Below are 18,382 nucleotides of genomic sequence, written 5' to 3'. Positions count from 1 at the left end.
CTCTGAAAGCTAAAAATTATTTAACTTCATCTGTCATAGAGTTAGACTTTGCTTCTCAACCAAACAAAATAGTTCCAACTGAATTTTGTTTAGTTGAGATAGTAAAGACCTGCTCACCAGCAGTATAGAAAACCAGCACTGGGAGAGAACCTCGAGTCTTAATTTAAACAAAATGCTGAAAGCGGAGTAATTGAGAGAATATGTAAACCCAGAGTGTAAAATATTACATGAATTCAACTAAAGTTACTGTAAAGTAACATTCTTTTAAAGAAAGGAAAATGTACTGAAAAAAATATAGTGATAAGTGGATCTATCTCGCATAAGAAAGATCAGCAGGTGCACAAGTGCTCTAGACATTGTTGAAGTCTATATTGACAAAAATATAGCTGCAAAAATCATGGATCTCATGTTCAACCCTGCAAAAACAAGGTCATTGGAAAATTAGAGCAAATTTAAGTGAAATAAAATCTAATCTGATAAGGCGCTCCATACCTTGTTTGCAATGTTGTTTGAGAGCCAGTCAAGCCCCTCATACAACCCTTCTCCAGAGGTAGCACATGTGCTCTGAATGTACCTGTTATAGAAAGTCATAGATTCAGCATTTGGTAGCACATATACTTGATTATCTTACAAATAAGGGAACACCAAATAGTACATACCAGTGGCGTTGACGGAGGGAGTGCAAACCAAGCTTGTCGGTAATCTCAGCAGCATTCATAGCATTTGGAAGATCTTGCTTGTTAGCAAACACAAGCAGCACAGCATCCCTCAGTTCATCCTATGCATACATTGCAAAATTCATTCAAAATAAGGTATGAGTGAAAGGAACCAACCCCAAGATGCTAACTAAGAACAGAAAGTTGGTGAATACAGATCATTTCAGACTTTCAAGTGCTCCACGGGCCCATTTCCAGATGTATCTTGTGTATGCACCCCACCAGACATGGGCCTCCCCAAGACACGATATAATCTTAAATGAAAGAACGAGGGTGTGTGATGCATACCTCATTCAACATACGATGCAGCTCATCTCTAGCCTCAACAACACGATCACGATCATTACTATCAACCACAAAGATAAGTCCTTGTGTGTTTTGGAAGTAATGCCTCCACAATGGTCTGATCTGGAAGTGCAAAAATATTGACAAGGAACAACAGACAACATAAAGTATGTCAATATCCGAAAGAAGTCATGCCATAGAAGTCATTGCATGTCTACAGATTTTAGATAAGTATGTACTTGATAGCAGCAGAGCACACTAGAATTCAATGATACAGAACAAAATATCATATCTTGGTTTTATAATTCTGCAATTCTGGTGAGTATGAACATTTAGTGAAAAATCAGAAAAATGAGCATGATGAATCTGAAATACTAGTAAGATAAAGAAAATATAATTCCAAAACCATAAATGCTCTTTCTATAACTTGCAAGTTGAAGTAAGGACAGTGTGAAGTCAGCCAAACTCAAAGTAGAAGAACTTGCAATCATCTTCTAATGTCAGATACTGAAAAGAGCATAGCACTTTGGTTTAAGGCACTAAGTACCTTGTCCTGACCCCCAACATCCCAGACAGTGAAGCTTATGTTCTTGTATTCAACAGTCTCCACATTGAATCCTGATAAAGAAAGAGTTATTGCAGATAACATTAAGAGAAATAGCTTGAATCAGTACAAATAAGACAAACGTGTCAGCAGAACAACCATGCTTCTAGAAACAGAGGACATAATTGTGGTGCATAGCTGTTTGCAGCAGTAATTGGATCTAGAATATTAAATATATATTGAAACAGAACATCAGATATCTTGAAGGGTTCCTTATATCTTACTACATGCTGAAGATGGAAGTTTGGCATGCTCTGAATTATCAACAAATATTCGGGATGTCTCTTAAATATATAGTTTGTTGAAGAAAATGACCAATGAAGGAAATGGGACCCTTTAACCTTATGACCAAGTGTTTTCTATGTTGCTGTTTGAAGTTAAGCTCTCTTTACGATTTTACAACTGGTAATAGAAGGCTAGTCCCTGCAGTAAGACAGTGTAATTTTCATTTGCCACTAGGTTCTAGAGAGATTAAGTCATTCTGCAGAAAGAAGGAGCGCTCGCAAGAATATTGCTGAAGAATCAGTTAGATTTGTGTTTTTTGTGGGGTCATAGTTGATATCTTCTGTTTAAAGTAATAAATTTTGCTGACAAGAAGATAGTTTTGATTATTGACTTGTCTAGTTTGGAATTTAATTGGTGGTTAAACCAATGTGTTCAACAAGCTCTACTACTATATAGTATTCCATTGGAGGTTATTGCAAAGAAACTCTGTAATACTATGATCGGGCAATGGATGTTTTGGGGATGGCACATGACTGTTCCATTATTCTTATCAAAAGTGTGTAATGGAGTGATGAAGCGTGCTCACTTGCGAACTTCTAAGGATGTTTTGTATTCACATGGATACTTCAGGATACTTAAGGGTGTAGCTTAAATTGTGGGTTTAATATAGAGATGTTTAGGCATAAACTCGATTAGCAGCAGAAACTACTCATAACAAAAACAAAACGACAGTGTTCCGATCATAACGATATATCAGTTCTGCAAGCAATAAAACATCTATAGTACACACAACATAAATTACCAATGGTAGGAATAGTGGTAACAATCTCTCCCAGCTTGAGCTTGTACAATATGGTGGTTTTACCAGCTGCATCAAGACCCACCATCAGAATACGCATCTCCTTCTTGGCAAACAGCCGACTGAAAAGCTTCCCGAATGATAAACCCATCTTTTTTCAATGCCTGTTGGACCAAAATTAAGATTCAATTACCACACACATTCACCTATCAAGCTTAAGACAGCATATTTTATTGCATCAAGAGGTTACATAAATGCACAATCATTAGATAATGAGGACAAAATTGTGATCTTAAGCCAACATAAATCCAAATTATGGCGTGGTACTCCTCTAAACATACTGATCTCAGCCTTTATTTTCCATACATTTGATGAATCAAAAGAGCAACTATTGGATCTTTATCAAAAAAGATTTCATCATAAATTTCAATAATCCTTTATTCATCGAGAGATCTAGTAGCAATAAGTGTAACAATCAAAAGAATCAAGAACCTCTCTACTTAAATCGGATCTTGGGCAAGGACAATCCGGATCCACTTATCAAAAAGAAGAAGAACCCAAATCAAGATCCAAAAAGAAGAAGAACCCAAATCAAGATCCAAAAAGAAGAAGAACCCAAATGAATAAACCATACGGAGATCAAATCAATAGAATAAAAATACAAGAAATTAAAGAAAGATGAAAACTTTATCAAATTCCCAGATCTAAAAGGCCAAAATCCAGATCTCCAATTCAACAAACTTTTCAATCAAGAAAGAGATACATACATAAACTTCGTCAAATCAATTGTTATGAACCGAACGACGTGCGTGTGTGAAAGAGAGATGTAATTCAAAGGGGGAATGGAGGAGAGAGATCTTACAGTAATGAAGAAGGAATCAGAGAGAGAGAGAGAGAGATAGTGGGGCAGGTGATCTAGAAAAGGACTGCCCTTTGTATAATTGACAAGAAATGGGAACCTTTGGATGTTCTCTTCTTGTTTTAGCAAAACCTCTAATATTTTAATGTCAACCCTATTAAATTGTCACAATTTTGAATTTTCAAATATTAAGTTACGGAATTGGATTCTTTTACTAGGCACACTTCTTTGGAACTGGTGTCAGCGTAATAATAAAAAGTTGGTGTAATCTTATAAAATTGAATAGGTTAAAATTGTTGTGAACACTTTGCGAACCCCCATTTGTTTTTCTAAGTTGTGATTGAAGTTTCATGGCTCTATAGAATATACATGTACGATATTGTGTTAATTACGAAATTCCCAAGCAAGTCAACCAAGAGATTGAATTATGGAGAAGAATGAAGAATGAGTTAATAAGGATAAGCATAAGTTAACATATATATTTTGCGCGTTAATATATATATATATATATATTTAAAAAAAAAAAGGGAAAAGAGTCTAATATACCTCTCAACTTTGTCATTTGGAGCTGATATACCCTCGTTATGAAAGTGACTTATATATACCCTTACTATTATACAAACGGCTTACATATACCCCTACCGTTACAAAATGAGCTCACATATACCCTTCATTTAACGGAAGTGAAAAAATTAATTTTAAATTCATATTTTTGACTTTTTATTTTTTTTAAAATCATTTAGGGGTATATAGGATTCTTCTAGCAAAGTTCAAGGTATATTTCAATTTTTTGCATACATAAATTATTTTTTGACTTCTTTGATTTTCATTATTTGAGTTTCTTATCCTTATTTTATTTTTTTCTTTCACTCCTTAGTGTAAAGAAAAAAATTTAAAACTATTTTTTTGTGGCTATATTATAATTTAAAACAATTTTATTTGTTTATATTGTAATTTAATTTTTGTCATCTATAATAAGTTTTACTAGAATATTAGTGAAACATAAATAAATTTGACCATCAAAATAATAAATCTAAATTAGTCATTGAAACAAAAAAAAAGTCAAAAAAATATGTTTGAGGAAGATTAAATATACCCATATGGGATTATAGTTTTTTTCTAAAAAATAATTAAAAAAATTAAACTAAATTTTTTTTTTTTTTCATTTCCGTTAGAGGAAAAGGGTATATGTGAGTCATTTGTATATAAGTAGGGGTATATATGAGTTACTTTCATAACAAGAGGTATATCAACTCTAAATGACAAAGTTGAGGGATATATCAGACCCTTTTCCCTATAAAAAAAATGAAGCAAACTTGAGATTAGATTAGATTGTGGTGTCTAACTGTTGAGTGTTAGGAAGGTGTTGTGCCAATGGAAGAATCCTACTGAAGTGGAAGACAAACTTTGACAAGCTTTATAAATGGGTGTGAAACAAGCTATTATGATATATGAGGGTAAATATTAGGTCTTAGAAGTAGGGGTGTGCACTATTCGGATTAAATCGAATAACCAAATCAAATCAAACCGAAATTTTATTTGGATTGGTTTTTTGGTTTTTCGGATTGGTTTTGGATTAATAAATTACTTTGTTTGATTTTTTGGTTTGGTTTTGGATTTTAAAAGATAAAAACCGAAAAAAACCGAATTATATATATTTATATATAATTATATATATATATATACTGCGTGGTGTGCCACATAAGTCAAAAGGTGTACAAAATTACAAAAAAAATGAGTTCAAGGGGTAATAGGACCTTAATTTAGTTAAGGTGTGTCTCTGGGATTTCGGTCATAGTCTAGGGGGTACTTGTGTCTTCTCCCTTTTATGTTTGAATTACATCTATAATAGGAATACTTATAAGTATTGTGTTTTAAGTTTAATTTACTTATGATTTATATTAGAAAGTATATTTAAGGGATTAAATATTATTACTTTGGTTATATATGCTATTAATTATTGACATAACCGAATAACCAAACCGAATAGAGAAAAACCAAACCAAACCAAATTTATTTTGGATCGGATTGGGTTACACTTTTACAAAACCAAAAACCGAAAATCCAAACCGAATAGTGTAAAACCAAACCAAAAAACCGAATGCACACCCCTACTTAGAAGTCCAACATATATACATGAAGAGTACTCCTATCTTGGAGATTGAAAAACTATTTCCAACAGACCTTTGGCTCAAGAATATCATAAGAATATTGACATTATAAATGATCACATGCGTCAATGGTCAATGGTACAAATTACGTTATGCTATTGCCACGTATTGAAATTTGAAGGTTCTAAAATGGAACTGCTTGTTGCTGTTAACAGTATTAACTATGTGTGCCATGCTTAATTGCTTAGTGAATTTTGTTTAACTACTGACCGTCTGCTCTTTTCTTTTCTTGCTTTTTAAATTTTTTTATCATCATTACATCGGGGGTAAGTTAGGGGAAATGGGGAAGAGAACTATAAGGTGGGATCCAAACTCTCACCAACAAAATGAAAATTCAAGTAGCCAACCAACTAAACTACTAAAATCCCCTCATTAAACTTCATCTTGTTATAGAGTTGTCATCAACCTTGCAAGGCATTAACTTCTCAACTAAACAAAATAGTTCAAACTGCTGCAGTAAAGAAAAACAGCCCTAACTAAAACCAACGAACACTGGGAGAGAACCTCAAAGTCTTAATTAAAACAAAATGTCGAAAGCGGAGTCATTGAGAATATGTAAACCCAGTGTGTAAATATTACATGAATTCAACTAAAGTTACTGTAAAGTAAACATTCTTTTAAAGAAAGGAAGATGTACTGAAAAAATAATAGTGATAAGTGGATCCATCTCGCATAAGAAAGATCAGAAGGTGCACAAGTGCTCTAGACATTGTTGAAGTCTATATTGACAAAAATATAGCTGCAAAAATCATGGATCTCGTGTTCAACCCTGCAAAAACAAGGTCATTGGAAAATTAGAACAAATTCAAGTGAAATAAAATCTAATCTGATAATGCGCTCCATACCTTGTTTGCAATGTTGTTTGAGAGCCAGTCAAGCCCCTCATACAACCCTTCTCCAGAGGTAGCACATGTACTCTGAATGTACCTGTAATAGAAAGTCATAGATTCAGCATTTGGTAGCACATGCAAGCCCATATCAATCTCCAGCACCATGCTCAATAAGAACATATAATTTGATATCTTACAAATAAGGAAACACAAAATAGTACATACCAGTGACGTTGACGGAGGGAGTGCAAACCAAGCTTGTCGGTAATCTCAGCAGCATTCATAGCATTTGGAAGATCTTGCTTGTTAGCAAACACAAGCAACACAGCATCTCTCAGTTCATCCTATGCATACATTGCAAAATTCATTCAAAATAGGGTATGAGTGAAAAGAACCAACTACAAGTTAACTAGAACAGAAAGTTGGTAAATACAAATCATTTCAGACTTTCAAGTGCTCCATGGGCCTATTTCTGGATGTATCTTGCGTATTGCACCAGACATGGGCCACCCCAAGACACAATATAATCTTAACAGAAATAACAAGAGGTGTGTGTTGCATACCTCATTCAACATCCGATGCAGCTCGTCTCTAGCCTCAACAACACGGTCACGATCATTACTATCAACCACAAAGATAAGTCCTTGTGTGTTTTGGAAGTAATGCCTCCACAATGGTCTGATCTGGAAGTGCCAAAAAATTGACAAGGAACAACAGACAATATAAAGTAAGTCAATATCCGAAAGAAGTCATTGCATAACTGCAGATTCTAGATAAGTATGTACTTGATAGCAGCAAAGAACGCTAGAAGTCAATGATACAGAACAAAAGATGATTTCTTGGTTTTATATTTCTGTTATTCTGGTGGCTGGTGAGTACGAACATTTAGCGAAAAAATCAGAAAAATAAGCATGGTGAATTTGAAATACTAGTAATAGAAAGAAAATATAATTCCAAAACCAGAAATGCTCTTTCTATAACTCGCAACATGAAGTAAGGTCAGTATGAAGTCAGCCAAACTCAAAATAGAAGCACTTGCAATCATCTTCTAATGTCAGATACTGAAAAGAGCATAGCACTTTGGTTAAGGCATTAAGTACCTTGTCCTGACCCCCAACATCCCAGACAGTGAAGCTTATGTTCTTGTATTCAACAGTCTCCACGTTGAATCCTGATAAAGAAAGAGTTATTGCAGATAACATTAAGAGTAATAGCTTGAATCAGCAGAAATAAGACAAATGTGTGTCAGCAGAACAAACCGTGCTGCTAGAAACAGAGAACATAATTGTGGTGCAAAGCTGTTTGCAGCAGTAATTGTATCTAGAATATAAAATATCTATTGAAACAGAACATAGGACAAATTTATGCAACAATTTACAAAAAACAAGCCAGTCATTCATGTAAAAAGTGATGCACCCTTGCCCGGTAGCTGCGGCATAGCTTTCTGTGCCCTGCTTTATCAACAAACGTCTTGAAGGGTACCTTATATCTTACTACATGCTGAAGATAGAAGTTTGGCATGTTCTGAACTATCAAAAAAAGTTTGGGACTTCTCTTATACGTATAGTTTGCTGAAGAAAATGACCAACGAAGGATATAGGACCCATTTAACCCTATGAACAAGCGTTTTCTATGTCGCTGTTTGAAGCTAGGCTCTCTTTACAGTTTTACAACTGGACATAGAAGGTTAGTCCCTGAAGTTAGACAGTGCTGGTTTTCATTTGCTACTAGGTTCAGTCTGCAGAAAGGAGTCCTTGCAAGTATATAGTTTGCTGAAGAAAATGACCAACGAAGGATATAGGACCCATTTAACCCTATGAACAAGCGTTTTCTATGTCGCTGTTTGAAGCTAGGCTCTCTTTACAGTTTTACAACTGGACATAGAAGGTTAGTCCCTGAAGTTAGACAGTGCTGGTTTTCATTTGCTACTAGGTTCAGTCTGTAGAAAGGAGTCCTTGCAAGTATATTGCTGAAGAATCAGTTAGATTTATTTTTTTCTGGGGGTACAGTTGATAGCTTCTTATTAAAGTAATAAATTTTGCTGACCAGAGAAGGTAGTTTTGATTATCGACTTGTCTAGTTTGGAATTTTATTGGTGGTTAAACCAATGTGTTCAACAAGCTCTACTACTATATAGTATTCCATTGGAGGCTATTGCAAAGAAACTCTGCAATACTATGATCGGGCAATGGATGTTTTGGTGATGGCATGTGTCTAGCACATGTTCTAAGGATGTTTTGTATTCACATGGATACTTAAGGGTGTAGCTTAAATTGTAGGTATAATATAGAGATGTTTAGGCAGAAACTACTAATAACAAAAACACAATGACAATGCTACGATAATAGGCATCTATTAGTTCTGCAAGTAATAAAATATCTATAGTACACACAACATAAATTACCAATGGTAGGAATAGTGGTAACAATCTCTCCCAGCTTGAGCTTGTACAATATGGTGGTTTTACCAGCTGCATCAAGACCCACCATCAGAATACGCATCTCCTTCTTGGCAAACAGCCGACTGAAAAGCTTCCCGAATGATAAACCCATCTTTTTTCAATGCCTGTTGGACCAAAATTAAGATTCAATTACCACACACATTCACCTATCAATCAAGCTTAAGACAACATATTTTATTGAATCAAGAGGTTACATAAATGCACAATACAAAATTATGATCTTAAGCCAACATAAAAATCCAAATTGTGGCGTGGTACTCCTCTTAACATACTGATCTCAGCCTTCATTTTCAATACGTTTGATGTATCAAAAAAGCAACTATTGGATCTTTATCAAAAAAGATTTCATCATAAATTTCAATAATCCTTTATTCATCGAGAGATCTAGTAGCAACAAGTTTAACAATCAAAAGAATCAAGAACCCCTCTACTTAAATCGGATCTTGGGCAATGACAATCCGGATCCATTTATCAAAAAGAAGAAGAACCCAAATCAAGATCCAAAAAGAAGAAGAACCCAAATGAATAAACCATACGGAGATCAAATCAATAGAATAAAAATACAAGAAATCAAAGAAAGATGAAAACTTTATCAAATTCCCAGATCCAAAAAGCCAAAATCCAGATCTCCAATTCAACAAACTTTTCAATCAAGAAAGAGATACATAAACTTTGTCAAATCAATTGTTATGAACAGAACGACGTGTGTGTGAGAGATATGTAATACAAAGGAAATGGAGGAGAGAGATCTTACGGTGATGAAGAAGGAATCAGAGAGAGAGAGAGAGAGAGAGAGAGAGAGAGGGGGCAGTAGATCTAGAAAAAGACTGCCCTTTGTATAATTGGCAAGAAATGGGCAACTTTGGAAGTTCTCTTCTTGTTTTAGCGAAAGCCTCACGTATTTTAATGTCACAATTTTGAATTTTCAAATATTAAGTTACAGAATTGGATTCTTTTATGGAAAAATTACTTAAATATATAATATTTTTTTATTTATTCTCAATATTTCCCTACTTTTTATTAAAATACAAAAATCTCTTATTTTTCTCCAATTCAATTTAACCGAATACTTTATTAGTTTAAATATTCGTCTGTTATTAATTAAAGTATCCGCGCTGCTATATTATGCATCAGCACGTTAATTAAGTATTTGTGCTGCTAACAACTTAATAATTTACGTATCCGCCCGTTATTTGTAAATAATATTTATGCATAAAATATAATTTACATCCCTTGATTTTAAAAATTTAGTAATCATTCAACTTAACTAATTTAATTTAAGCAATCAACAGAATTTGCTCTAATAAGTAATGTCACATAATGAAATATGAATAGTTAAGTGATGTTATAAATTAGATCTCACATAAAAAATATTATATGCTATTACACTTTATCAATTTTTAAATACTATTTTGAAATTCATTTTTTGTATTATCATTTGATAAATGAGTGTTTTCAACCTTCGCTCGTATATATGAGATTTTACTTAGAAAAACAAATCCTTGAAGAGAAAAAGTTTTTGTTGAGGAATTTTATCATTAAAAAGTTGGTAGCTATTGATTGTTGGGTATTTATGTTGGTTAATGGCTGATATAAATAGGAAAAATTACACGAAATAGCAAACATCTAGAGTATATTATGTAATATAACTATAGGTTTGATTATTTTTAATTTGTGGCTACAGTTTTACGAAATGTTGTTATTCAGCTCCCAATTGTATAAATTCAGAATTTGTATAATTCGGTTTCTGGTTGTATAAATTCAGAATTTGTATATGCTTACCCTAGTTATTTGTATACAATTTCTTGATACATTTGATTTGTATAAGTTATGAAAAATTTATAATAAATTACCTTGTTTGTATATTGGCAAGCGAAATATACAAATGGAATTCTGAAAAATTCCTAAATGTATAAATACAAAATCTGTATATATTTACTCTGTTTGTATATTGGCAAACGAAATATGCAAACTGCAGCCTCCATAGCAAACAGAACTATAGCTATGAAGCGCAATGACCGAAACGATAGTTATAGAGCCTTATTGTGTCTATTATTTTTGCTATTTATGAAATTTTCTCATATAATATGGAGTTGTTTAAGGTTAAATTGAAAGCAAAACGTGAAGACATAATAATATGTGTACCTGATAATATTCTAATTTAGTAAATAAATTCTCAATTCAAGTACATGTTATTACTCTATAATCAAATGAATCGAATTAGAAATTAAGGGTGTGTTTGGTATGAAGGAAAATATTTTCTAGATCGAATTGAAATAGTTACGTGATGTTATAAATTAGATCTCATATACAAGGTATTATATGTTATTACTCTTCATCAATTTTGATATACTATTGTACAAATTCACTTTTTGGAACATTTTTATACATAATGATAATTAATGTTCGATAAATGAGCGTTTCAACATTCGCTTGTATATATGGTTCAAAAAAACAAATTCTTGAGAAGAAGAAGTTGTCGTTGAGTGATTTTATCATAGAAAAGTTGGTAGTTATTGATTGTTGGGTATTTATGTTTGTTGGTGGTTGATATAAATATGGAGTTGTTTAAGTTTAAATTTCAAAATTTGAAAAAGATTATCATATATGCATCAAGGTTATAGTATTAGTATTAATATCGAGTGAAAAATTAAAGGAAGGATACATGTTACTGGGTTATAAAACTATAGTATGTGATATTGTAAGCTCTTCAAAGTATTTGCAAACTATAAAGAAAAAAATAGATAAAAAGTACATGATATTATATAAAATTGAAAGAAAAACATGAAGACATAATAACAATATATAATTGCACCTAATAATATTCTAATTAAGTAAATAAATTCTCAATTCTAGTACATGTTATAATTATAATCAAATGAATCGAATTAGAAATTAAGAAAGTGTATTAAAGCATATAAGCAAACATTCAAGACTTAAACCACGTGGGAAAAAAATTGTTCTTTGCGACAAACAAAAACGAGTCTAAGTTTTTCTTTCTCAATCCTAATTTATGTGTCACTTTTCATTTTTTGACAATCTTCAAAAAATTTGAAATAAAATTTATATATTTGTAAACTACGTAAAAAGTACTATAAGCCACAATAATTAATAATTTAAAATGTTTAAAAGATTTATGAAAAACTTACGGTCAAAGATAACCTTGCTTGAATCTCAAAATTAGAAAAGTACCGCGGAAACAGAAAGAGATACCTTTTAAATCATTGATTTTTAATTTGTTCCATTTTGTTTGATTTTTTTTATTTATTTTTTGAAATGTATCAAGTTATAACAATGAAAAGAGGTCATTATATTTGTGAACCAAGAACAATGGTAATGATGTAATGATACAACAAAGTTTTTAGGCTTACTCAGCTAAATAATACTCTTCTACAACTACTTGATAAAGTCCATGCATTTTTAATGCTGCAACTGCATTTCCATGTCCTTTTTCTGTTTTTCTTTTTCAATATCACCAATTTCTTCATCAAATTCTATTGGAAGCTTCAACTCGTTATTTTTTCCCCAAAGTACTCCATAAAGTCCCAATACTATCAGAATTGACCCTACAACCCTGAAAGTAATTACAAAAAATACACATTAATTAATTAGTACAAATAATGACGATGAGTTGATGAATATATACACTTTAATTTAATAATTAACTTACGTTCCGATGTAGATTTTCTCTTGAAGCAAACCCCAGCTGAGAATAGCTACAATTACTAGCAATAATGGATTGAATACTGAAACATACAGTGGACCTTTTCTTTCTATGCACCATGACATTAAGCAGTAAGCTAATGCAGTGCACACCACTCCCTGTAATTTTAAATTAAAGTAACGCGTTATTAATTAGTCACACATTTTTACACAATCAATATATTTTAGTGTATATAAATTAAATACGTACCGAGTAAATAGAAGAGACAGCTCTGATGCTATGGCTCAAAGACCAATCAGATATATTATGATCAAAGCAAATTCCAACAATCACACATTGAAAACTAGCCATTAGACACATCAAAGCTGAGCTAGAATAAGGAGCTGCATACACCATGCTTAGTTTTGCCTGACCAAAAATAATAATAATAACATATCAATTGAAAAATTATAAGAATTAAAATATATTATATTGATGAAAATAAAATTTGTTACCTGAAGGATGGACCAAATTCCCCAAGAAACAGCACTAATAATGAGTAGAAAAGGGCCTAATATGAAATTTCCATGGCTTGTGGTGCTTTTATTTTGTGTCATATCTTGTGCATATTTCCAATGGATGTTTGGTTGATCAATTGGAACAATAGATCCATGGTAAAATGACAATAACATAGCACCTCCTACACATAATATTGTTCCTAACATCTTTGCTTGCCCTGCTTTACTCCCAAGTCCCACTCTTTCTAGCCTGTCAAAATTTACAAGTTTGAATCTCGAAATTTGAATGAGTACTTAATTAAGTATCTAATGAGGTCATGATGATGATTACCCAAAAGGGATAGCTAGAAGAAAAGTGACAGCTGGGGTTAGATTTGACAAAGCACATGAAATAGTTGGAGTTGTATTCTTGAGGCCAACAAAGTATGTTATTTGGTTCATACTAACTCTGCAAAATCATATCAATTGAGCCATTCATCAGATTTTTACTTTATAATTTCAAAGCAAAAATTGTATATCTAATTAGAAACTAAAGTTGAAGAAGTGACTCACCCAAAAATAGAGCACAAGAAAATCTGGAAAAGGATGGATGGAGTTAACTTTGGCCTTGTTTTTCTGCACAAAACATATACGTAAAAACCCACTTCAAATATTAAATGAAAATAGAAAAAAAATTAGTGTCCAATGCAAAAATATTTTGTACAACTAATAAGTTGATTAGTGCTATATTTATTTCTTACTATATCATTTTCCTAGCGTTATGTGATTATATTTCTAGCTAACAAAAAAAAAAAGAGAAGGAAATAACAAAGACTATATATTAATCAACCTAATAATACCCCTAACATGAAATCTTGTTGATTTGTTTCTTCCATTTTCTTTCTCCTTCACATGAAAAAGATACATACCTTTTTAACCAAAAAATAAAATAAAAGATAAAGATGATACTAAAGAAATCAAGAAAATGCAAGATTCTAGGCATAAAGAAGGTGGAAATGAAGAAGCAAGCTAGTTAAGCCATGTCTATTTCGTGAACCATTTGCATGGTTCCAAGAATATATATATATATAAAAAAAATCATGAAAAAATCACCCAAACAACAATAATAAGCATGCAATTTAAGCTTTAAAATTCTTGGAGATAGAGAAAATAGAAGCCATAAATGGTAGATATACTTTTACAGACTATTTAATTTATAGGCACAGTATAAAGTTTGTACCTTTCCAAGAAATATGCAAATGGTGCAATTGCAATGGTAGCAAATATTTGTCTGTAAGCTACATGAACAAAAGGGTTCATGCCTGAATCCATTGCAAGCTTTGAAATAATATTCATCCCTGCATACCCTAATTGTACAATCACCATAGTCAAGAAAGGCAACAAGTCATTCCCCATATTAATTCTTCTTCTCCAAATTCACAACTTCTTGATCAGAATAAACAAGAAGAAAATGAAAATGAAGAAAGAAGAGAAATGAAAGATTAAAGAAAAGGGGTTAGTTTTATAATGAGAAGTGTTTGTCATGTGTCATATTTATATGTACAAGAAAATTAATTACAGGGCTTTTGTGAAGTTCAAGAAATGACCTGTATACTGAGAAAAAAAACAAACAAGAACCGTCGATAGGGTGTGGGGTTTGGGGCAGGGTGAGGAGAGACGGATCCAAGATTTAAAGTGTATAGGCCGTTATAGTAATATTCTCAAATTAACTTATTTTAATGGAATTTTAACATATACAAGGTACAAGTAAAACAGTAGTACTTGAAGAACTGGATCGGTCCGGGGCAGTGGCGGATCCATATATACTTGAGGTGTGTCGATCGAAACCTCTTTATCAAAAAATTACATAAATATTTTTTTTACGTATACATATTGACTTGTAAATAATTTCTTTTTATATTTTGACACCCTGTAATAGAAACTCAGACTCCGTCACTACCATAGGTAGGAATAGGGTGGGTGGGGGTGGGGTGGTTTCTTGTAAGACATGGTAGCTTATTTTCATGCATAGAACTTGCCATTAAATTTGTTACATAAGATCAAGAATATTGAGGAGAATAAAGTAGCTTTTCAGTTAATAGTATCTTTGGTGATTGCCAGCTTTGGCCTCTTTTTGCATAAGCTTGCAGCAATCAAATTCTATTACATTTTGCCATCTCAGCAGCTTCGACTAAAAGCAATTTTCTGTATGTCACCAAAAGCATGGAGAGTACATTTGACGGTTTCATTTCTTTTTTTGTTTGGACTTGTATTCCAATTCAATTTATTTTAATACAACAATTAACAATCTAGTGTAATCCCATAATAAATGATGTTGAGAGGGGGTGATGTGTATAAGATATATATTACTATCTAATTTAACGACTTAGTGGTATACAATTTGTATTATAAGACCATCTGTATAAGAAAATTAAACTCATTTAGTCATCTATCTGAGTATAATATATAAAACAACAAAAAAGTGGATTTTGTTCTTCTTTTTCTTCTTAACGGGTTTGGAAGAAATAAATGATTGTTTTTGTCTTCAAGAATCATTGGAATGAATATATATATTGGCTTATCTATGAAAGGATCAATTAAGTATAGTCTTTTTTTATTTATTTATTAAGTATATTGGTGGGTGTGCGAATAAAGTCTTATATTGATAGCTGAAAAGATTGAGAAGCTATATATAAGATGTAAAATTTCTAAATGATGTGAGACCTTATAGAAAAAATTGTGCGAATTTGACTTAAAGCAACAATATCACATCATATTACAAGTATCTATGGGCTGATTTAGCCCACCAATTGGTATTAATGCAGTTAGGTTCAAGTTGAGATTGTTGGGTGTGTAACAAAGTCACATTATAGCTGAAATTATTGAAAAGCTACATATATATAAAATGTGCAATCTTTTAATAATGTGAGATCTCAAAAAAAATCGTGTGAACTTGGCTCAAAATGAATAATATAATCACACCACGTTAAAAGTTTGAATTGATTAATTAGCCCAATATATATATTCTCTTTTTTTTTCTTGATAGGATTTTATTGAATAATTTAGAGGACGTGGAGATGGTAATGACAATGATAACTTACGTCATTGTTATAAATGAAGAAAACCCATGCATTTCTTAGGGGGTTACGATATAATAAAACGTTTCTTTACAATCATTCGTGTAAGGTAGACATGCATTATATTGTCACGAGAGGTTAACACATTAATGCAAGATCCACGTTCAAACCAACTAAAGTTAACAATTCCTTATTGGGAAGATAAGAAACTATGTATTAAAAAAGTATTTGAAAAAAGAGAACAATGATACATATGTAAGTTGTAACGATCTAAAAGTTACAATTTTATGTACAATATTTTGAAAGATGACAGACGCAATCACCTAAAAAAAAGTTTTACTAAGAAGAATTTTAGAATATAAAGAAGTAAACACCTGAACTAAAAGAAAAGTTTTAAAATAAAATAAACAAATTGAAACAAAGAAACAATAATTTTGAGATATCCCCATTTAAAATACTATTTAAAAGATAATTTTTTTTAAAGATGTTATAGTTCACTTGGAGACGAAGGTATCACATTATTCAGGTGAGGGATTGTTCTCTCGTGACGTATGAAATACGCTTTTGAAATCAAAACAGCTAGCTTAGCTTGTTTAGTTTGTTCTTATATATCATAATGTAATTAATTCTATTCTACTAAAACTAAAAAAGGGCACATAATAAACAAAAATTAATTCAATTTGTACTTACCACCATGCATGCAACAATTAGAAGTAATAATTAATATAACACATCATCCAACTATACAATTAGAGAAAGTTAATAGGAATATTATAATTCACACGTTTCTGTGAAACTCATCAACCAAAGAAAAGGCGTACACTTCATATATAGTAATATATATTTATATATCAGCATGAGTTGTGGTACAGTGGTGAAACTGTTTCATCCTTAACTATAAGTTTCGGGTTTGAGTGTTGAGTATGAAGAAAATTATGTTAGGAGCGCCACTCCTGAATAGACCTTGTAGTGCACGATCTAAATTTAGTCGGGGCTCCAACGTGACGAGAAAAAATAAATTAAATATGTCTATAATATCTATTGCAATGATGATCATATTTTTAATTAATTATTGGGTAATTAATTTGGGAAGCAACCATATATGCATGACAATTCAGATTGGGACCCTCGTCCTGTATATATCCCGTGACTCAGCTTGCGTTGTGCGTCTCCATTTTGCGTACGTTTCTTATGTTTATATATTTCATATGATTTTCTAGCAAGAGTTTAAAGTGCTTATTAGCTATTAAAAATTTATAAAATAATTATTAAAACTTAGTAAAATTTAGATAAATTGAGTTTTAATTCATATTTAAATTCATTTCAGTTAAAATAATTTTTGAGATTTTTTTTTTATTAATTCAACTTAATTTGATCCATTCAAGTTTAATTTAATTCGTTTATTTGATATTTTAGCTATATCTTATAGTCTATTAGTTGGGAGGCGATAGCCTTTCTCTAATTTTTTGTTTTAATTTTGCTTTGTCTTTATTATAATTTCCTTTTTGTTGTATATTATTATTTGAAGGAGATGAGTTTTTTGCCCCTTTTTATGCAGATTAAATGACAAAAAAGAACGGCTAATATTTGACATTATAAATATTGCTCCTTAAGTTTTCTCCCCATCACACAAAATGTTCTCATCATCACAAATTTCATGTTTGAATTCATAATTACAATTCATTTTAATTTTTTATTTTCTAAAAAATAAAATTGTATCCATTAAATTAAAACAAAGAAAATAAAAAAAGTAGATATGGCCCAAGTCCAGAATGATTATGCTCAAAGTTGTAGCCCTCTTCTTTGGGTCAAATTAAAAAAATGACCTTAAGTCGTAAGATGAGTTGGTCTTGATATTTTATCTCTGAAATCTTACAAAAATAATTGATTTAAAGTTTTTGGGGTCGCTTGACTATTTTATTTTATTTTTAAAATAATAATCTTTGTTTAAAATATACCTATTTTTCTCCATAAGGCAAATAATTAGAACATTTTAAGACAGTAAACATGTTCAATTGATCAAAAGTCAAGCCTTATAAGCAAAAAATTAAAACTTTGGTATGTTGTCATCAAGCAGAAATCATAATTTTTAACTTTTATCCATGAGATAGACGATCAAGACATTTTAAGACAATGAACATATTCAATTGACACGAATTTATGCCTTATAGGCAAAATTAGAATTTAAGTATGTTAGTATGTTACTCATAAACGT

At 31.6% G+C, this 18,382-nt stretch overlaps 3 protein-coding genes across 7 annotated transcripts in view; all 3 read right to left on the bottom strand.

The window, feature by feature from the left end:
* Positions 1 to 194: 194 nt before the first annotated feature.
* On the bottom strand, positions 195 to 9,634 carry LOC125867141 (ADP-ribosylation factor 1). The gene is made up of 7 exons (XM_049547578.1): positions 9,616 to 9,634; positions 2,633 to 2,793; positions 1,549 to 1,619; positions 1,005 to 1,124; positions 660 to 778; positions 493 to 574; positions 195 to 416 (listed from the first exon to the last, which is right to left on the bottom strand). Exons 2-7 carry the CDS (start codon positions 2,778 to 2,780, stop codon positions 411 to 413), a joined length of 546 nt encoding a protein of 181 aa, XP_049403535.1. The 5' UTR covers positions 2,781 to 2,793; positions 9,616 to 9,634; the 3' UTR covers positions 195 to 410.
* Positions 195 to 18,382, bottom strand: part of LOC125867153 (ADP-ribosylation factor 1) — a 64,663-nt gene continuing 46,475 nt past the window's right edge. For 2 of the 5 annotated variants that reach the window (XM_049547597.1, XM_049547604.1), the window contains exons 2-7: positions 8,894 to 9,054; positions 7,590 to 7,660; positions 7,053 to 7,172; positions 6,715 to 6,833; positions 6,505 to 6,586; positions 6,168 to 6,428 (exon numbers count right to left, since the gene is read on the bottom strand). In XM_049547597.1, the coding sequence (XP_049403554.1) occupies positions 6,423 to 6,428; positions 6,505 to 6,586; positions 6,715 to 6,833; positions 7,053 to 7,172; positions 7,590 to 7,660; positions 8,894 to 9,041 (546 nt within the window). In that variant the 5' untranslated portion in view covers positions 9,042 to 9,054 and the 3' untranslated portion in view covers positions 6,168 to 6,422. Of the gene's footprint in view, positions 417 to 6,167; positions 6,429 to 6,504; positions 6,587 to 6,714; positions 6,834 to 7,052; positions 7,173 to 7,589; positions 7,661 to 8,893; positions 9,055 to 9,615; positions 9,864 to 18,382 lie in introns of those variants that run through there. The other 3 variants (XM_049547610.1, XM_049547585.1, XM_049547590.1) reach the window with 3 other exon arrangements.
* Positions 12,338 to 14,581, bottom strand: LOC125867048 (WAT1-related protein At1g09380). Its single transcript, XM_049547473.1, has 7 exons — positions 14,331 to 14,581; positions 13,664 to 13,726; positions 13,443 to 13,559; positions 13,109 to 13,361; positions 12,864 to 13,022; positions 12,621 to 12,772; positions 12,338 to 12,524 (listed from the first exon to the last, which is right to left on the bottom strand). Exons 1-7 carry the CDS (start codon positions 14,504 to 14,506, stop codon positions 12,371 to 12,373), a joined length of 1,074 nt encoding a protein of 357 aa, XP_049403430.1. The 5' UTR covers positions 14,507 to 14,581; the 3' UTR covers positions 12,338 to 12,370.

Source organism: Solanum stenotomum, chromosome 1 (genome assembly GCF_019186545.1).
Source record: "Solanum stenotomum isolate F172 chromosome 1, ASM1918654v1, whole genome shotgun sequence".
NCBI classification, from domain to species: domain Eukaryota; kingdom Viridiplantae; phylum Streptophyta; class Magnoliopsida; order Solanales; family Solanaceae; genus Solanum; species Solanum stenotomum.
Note: the sequence above shows the minus strand (reverse complement) of the source record. Positions and strands in the feature narration are given on the sequence as shown.

What these genes read in the sequence shown, in the direction of transcription:
- LOC125867141 (XM_049547578.1), bottom strand. Translation starts at nt 2,780, where the DNA reads ATGGGTTTATCATTCGGGAAGCTTTTCAGTCGGCTGTTTGCCAAGAAG. An exon ending in TACCACTATTCCTACCATTG is followed by an intron (nt 1,620 to 2,632) that starts GTAATTTATGTT and finishes TTTCTTTATCAG; the next exon opens with GATTCAATGTGGAGACTGTT. An exon ending in ATGTTGGGGGTCAGGACAAG is followed by an intron (nt 1,125 to 1,548) that starts GTACTTAGTGCC and finishes TTGCACTTCCAG; the next exon opens with ATCAGACCATTGTGGAGGCA.
- LOC125867048 (XM_049547473.1), bottom strand. Translation starts at nt 14,506, where the DNA reads ATGGGGAATGACTTGTTGCCTTTCTTGACTATGGTGATTGTACAATTA. An exon ending in TTCTTGTGCTCTATTTTTGG is followed by an intron (nt 13,560 to 13,663) that starts GTGAGTCACTTC and finishes ATGATTTTGCAG; the next exon opens with AGTTAGTATGAACCAAATAA. An exon ending in CTTCTAGCTATCCCTTTTGG is followed by an intron (nt 13,362 to 13,442) that starts GTAATCATCATC and finishes AAATTTTGACAG; the next exon opens with GCTAGAAAGAGTGGGACTTG.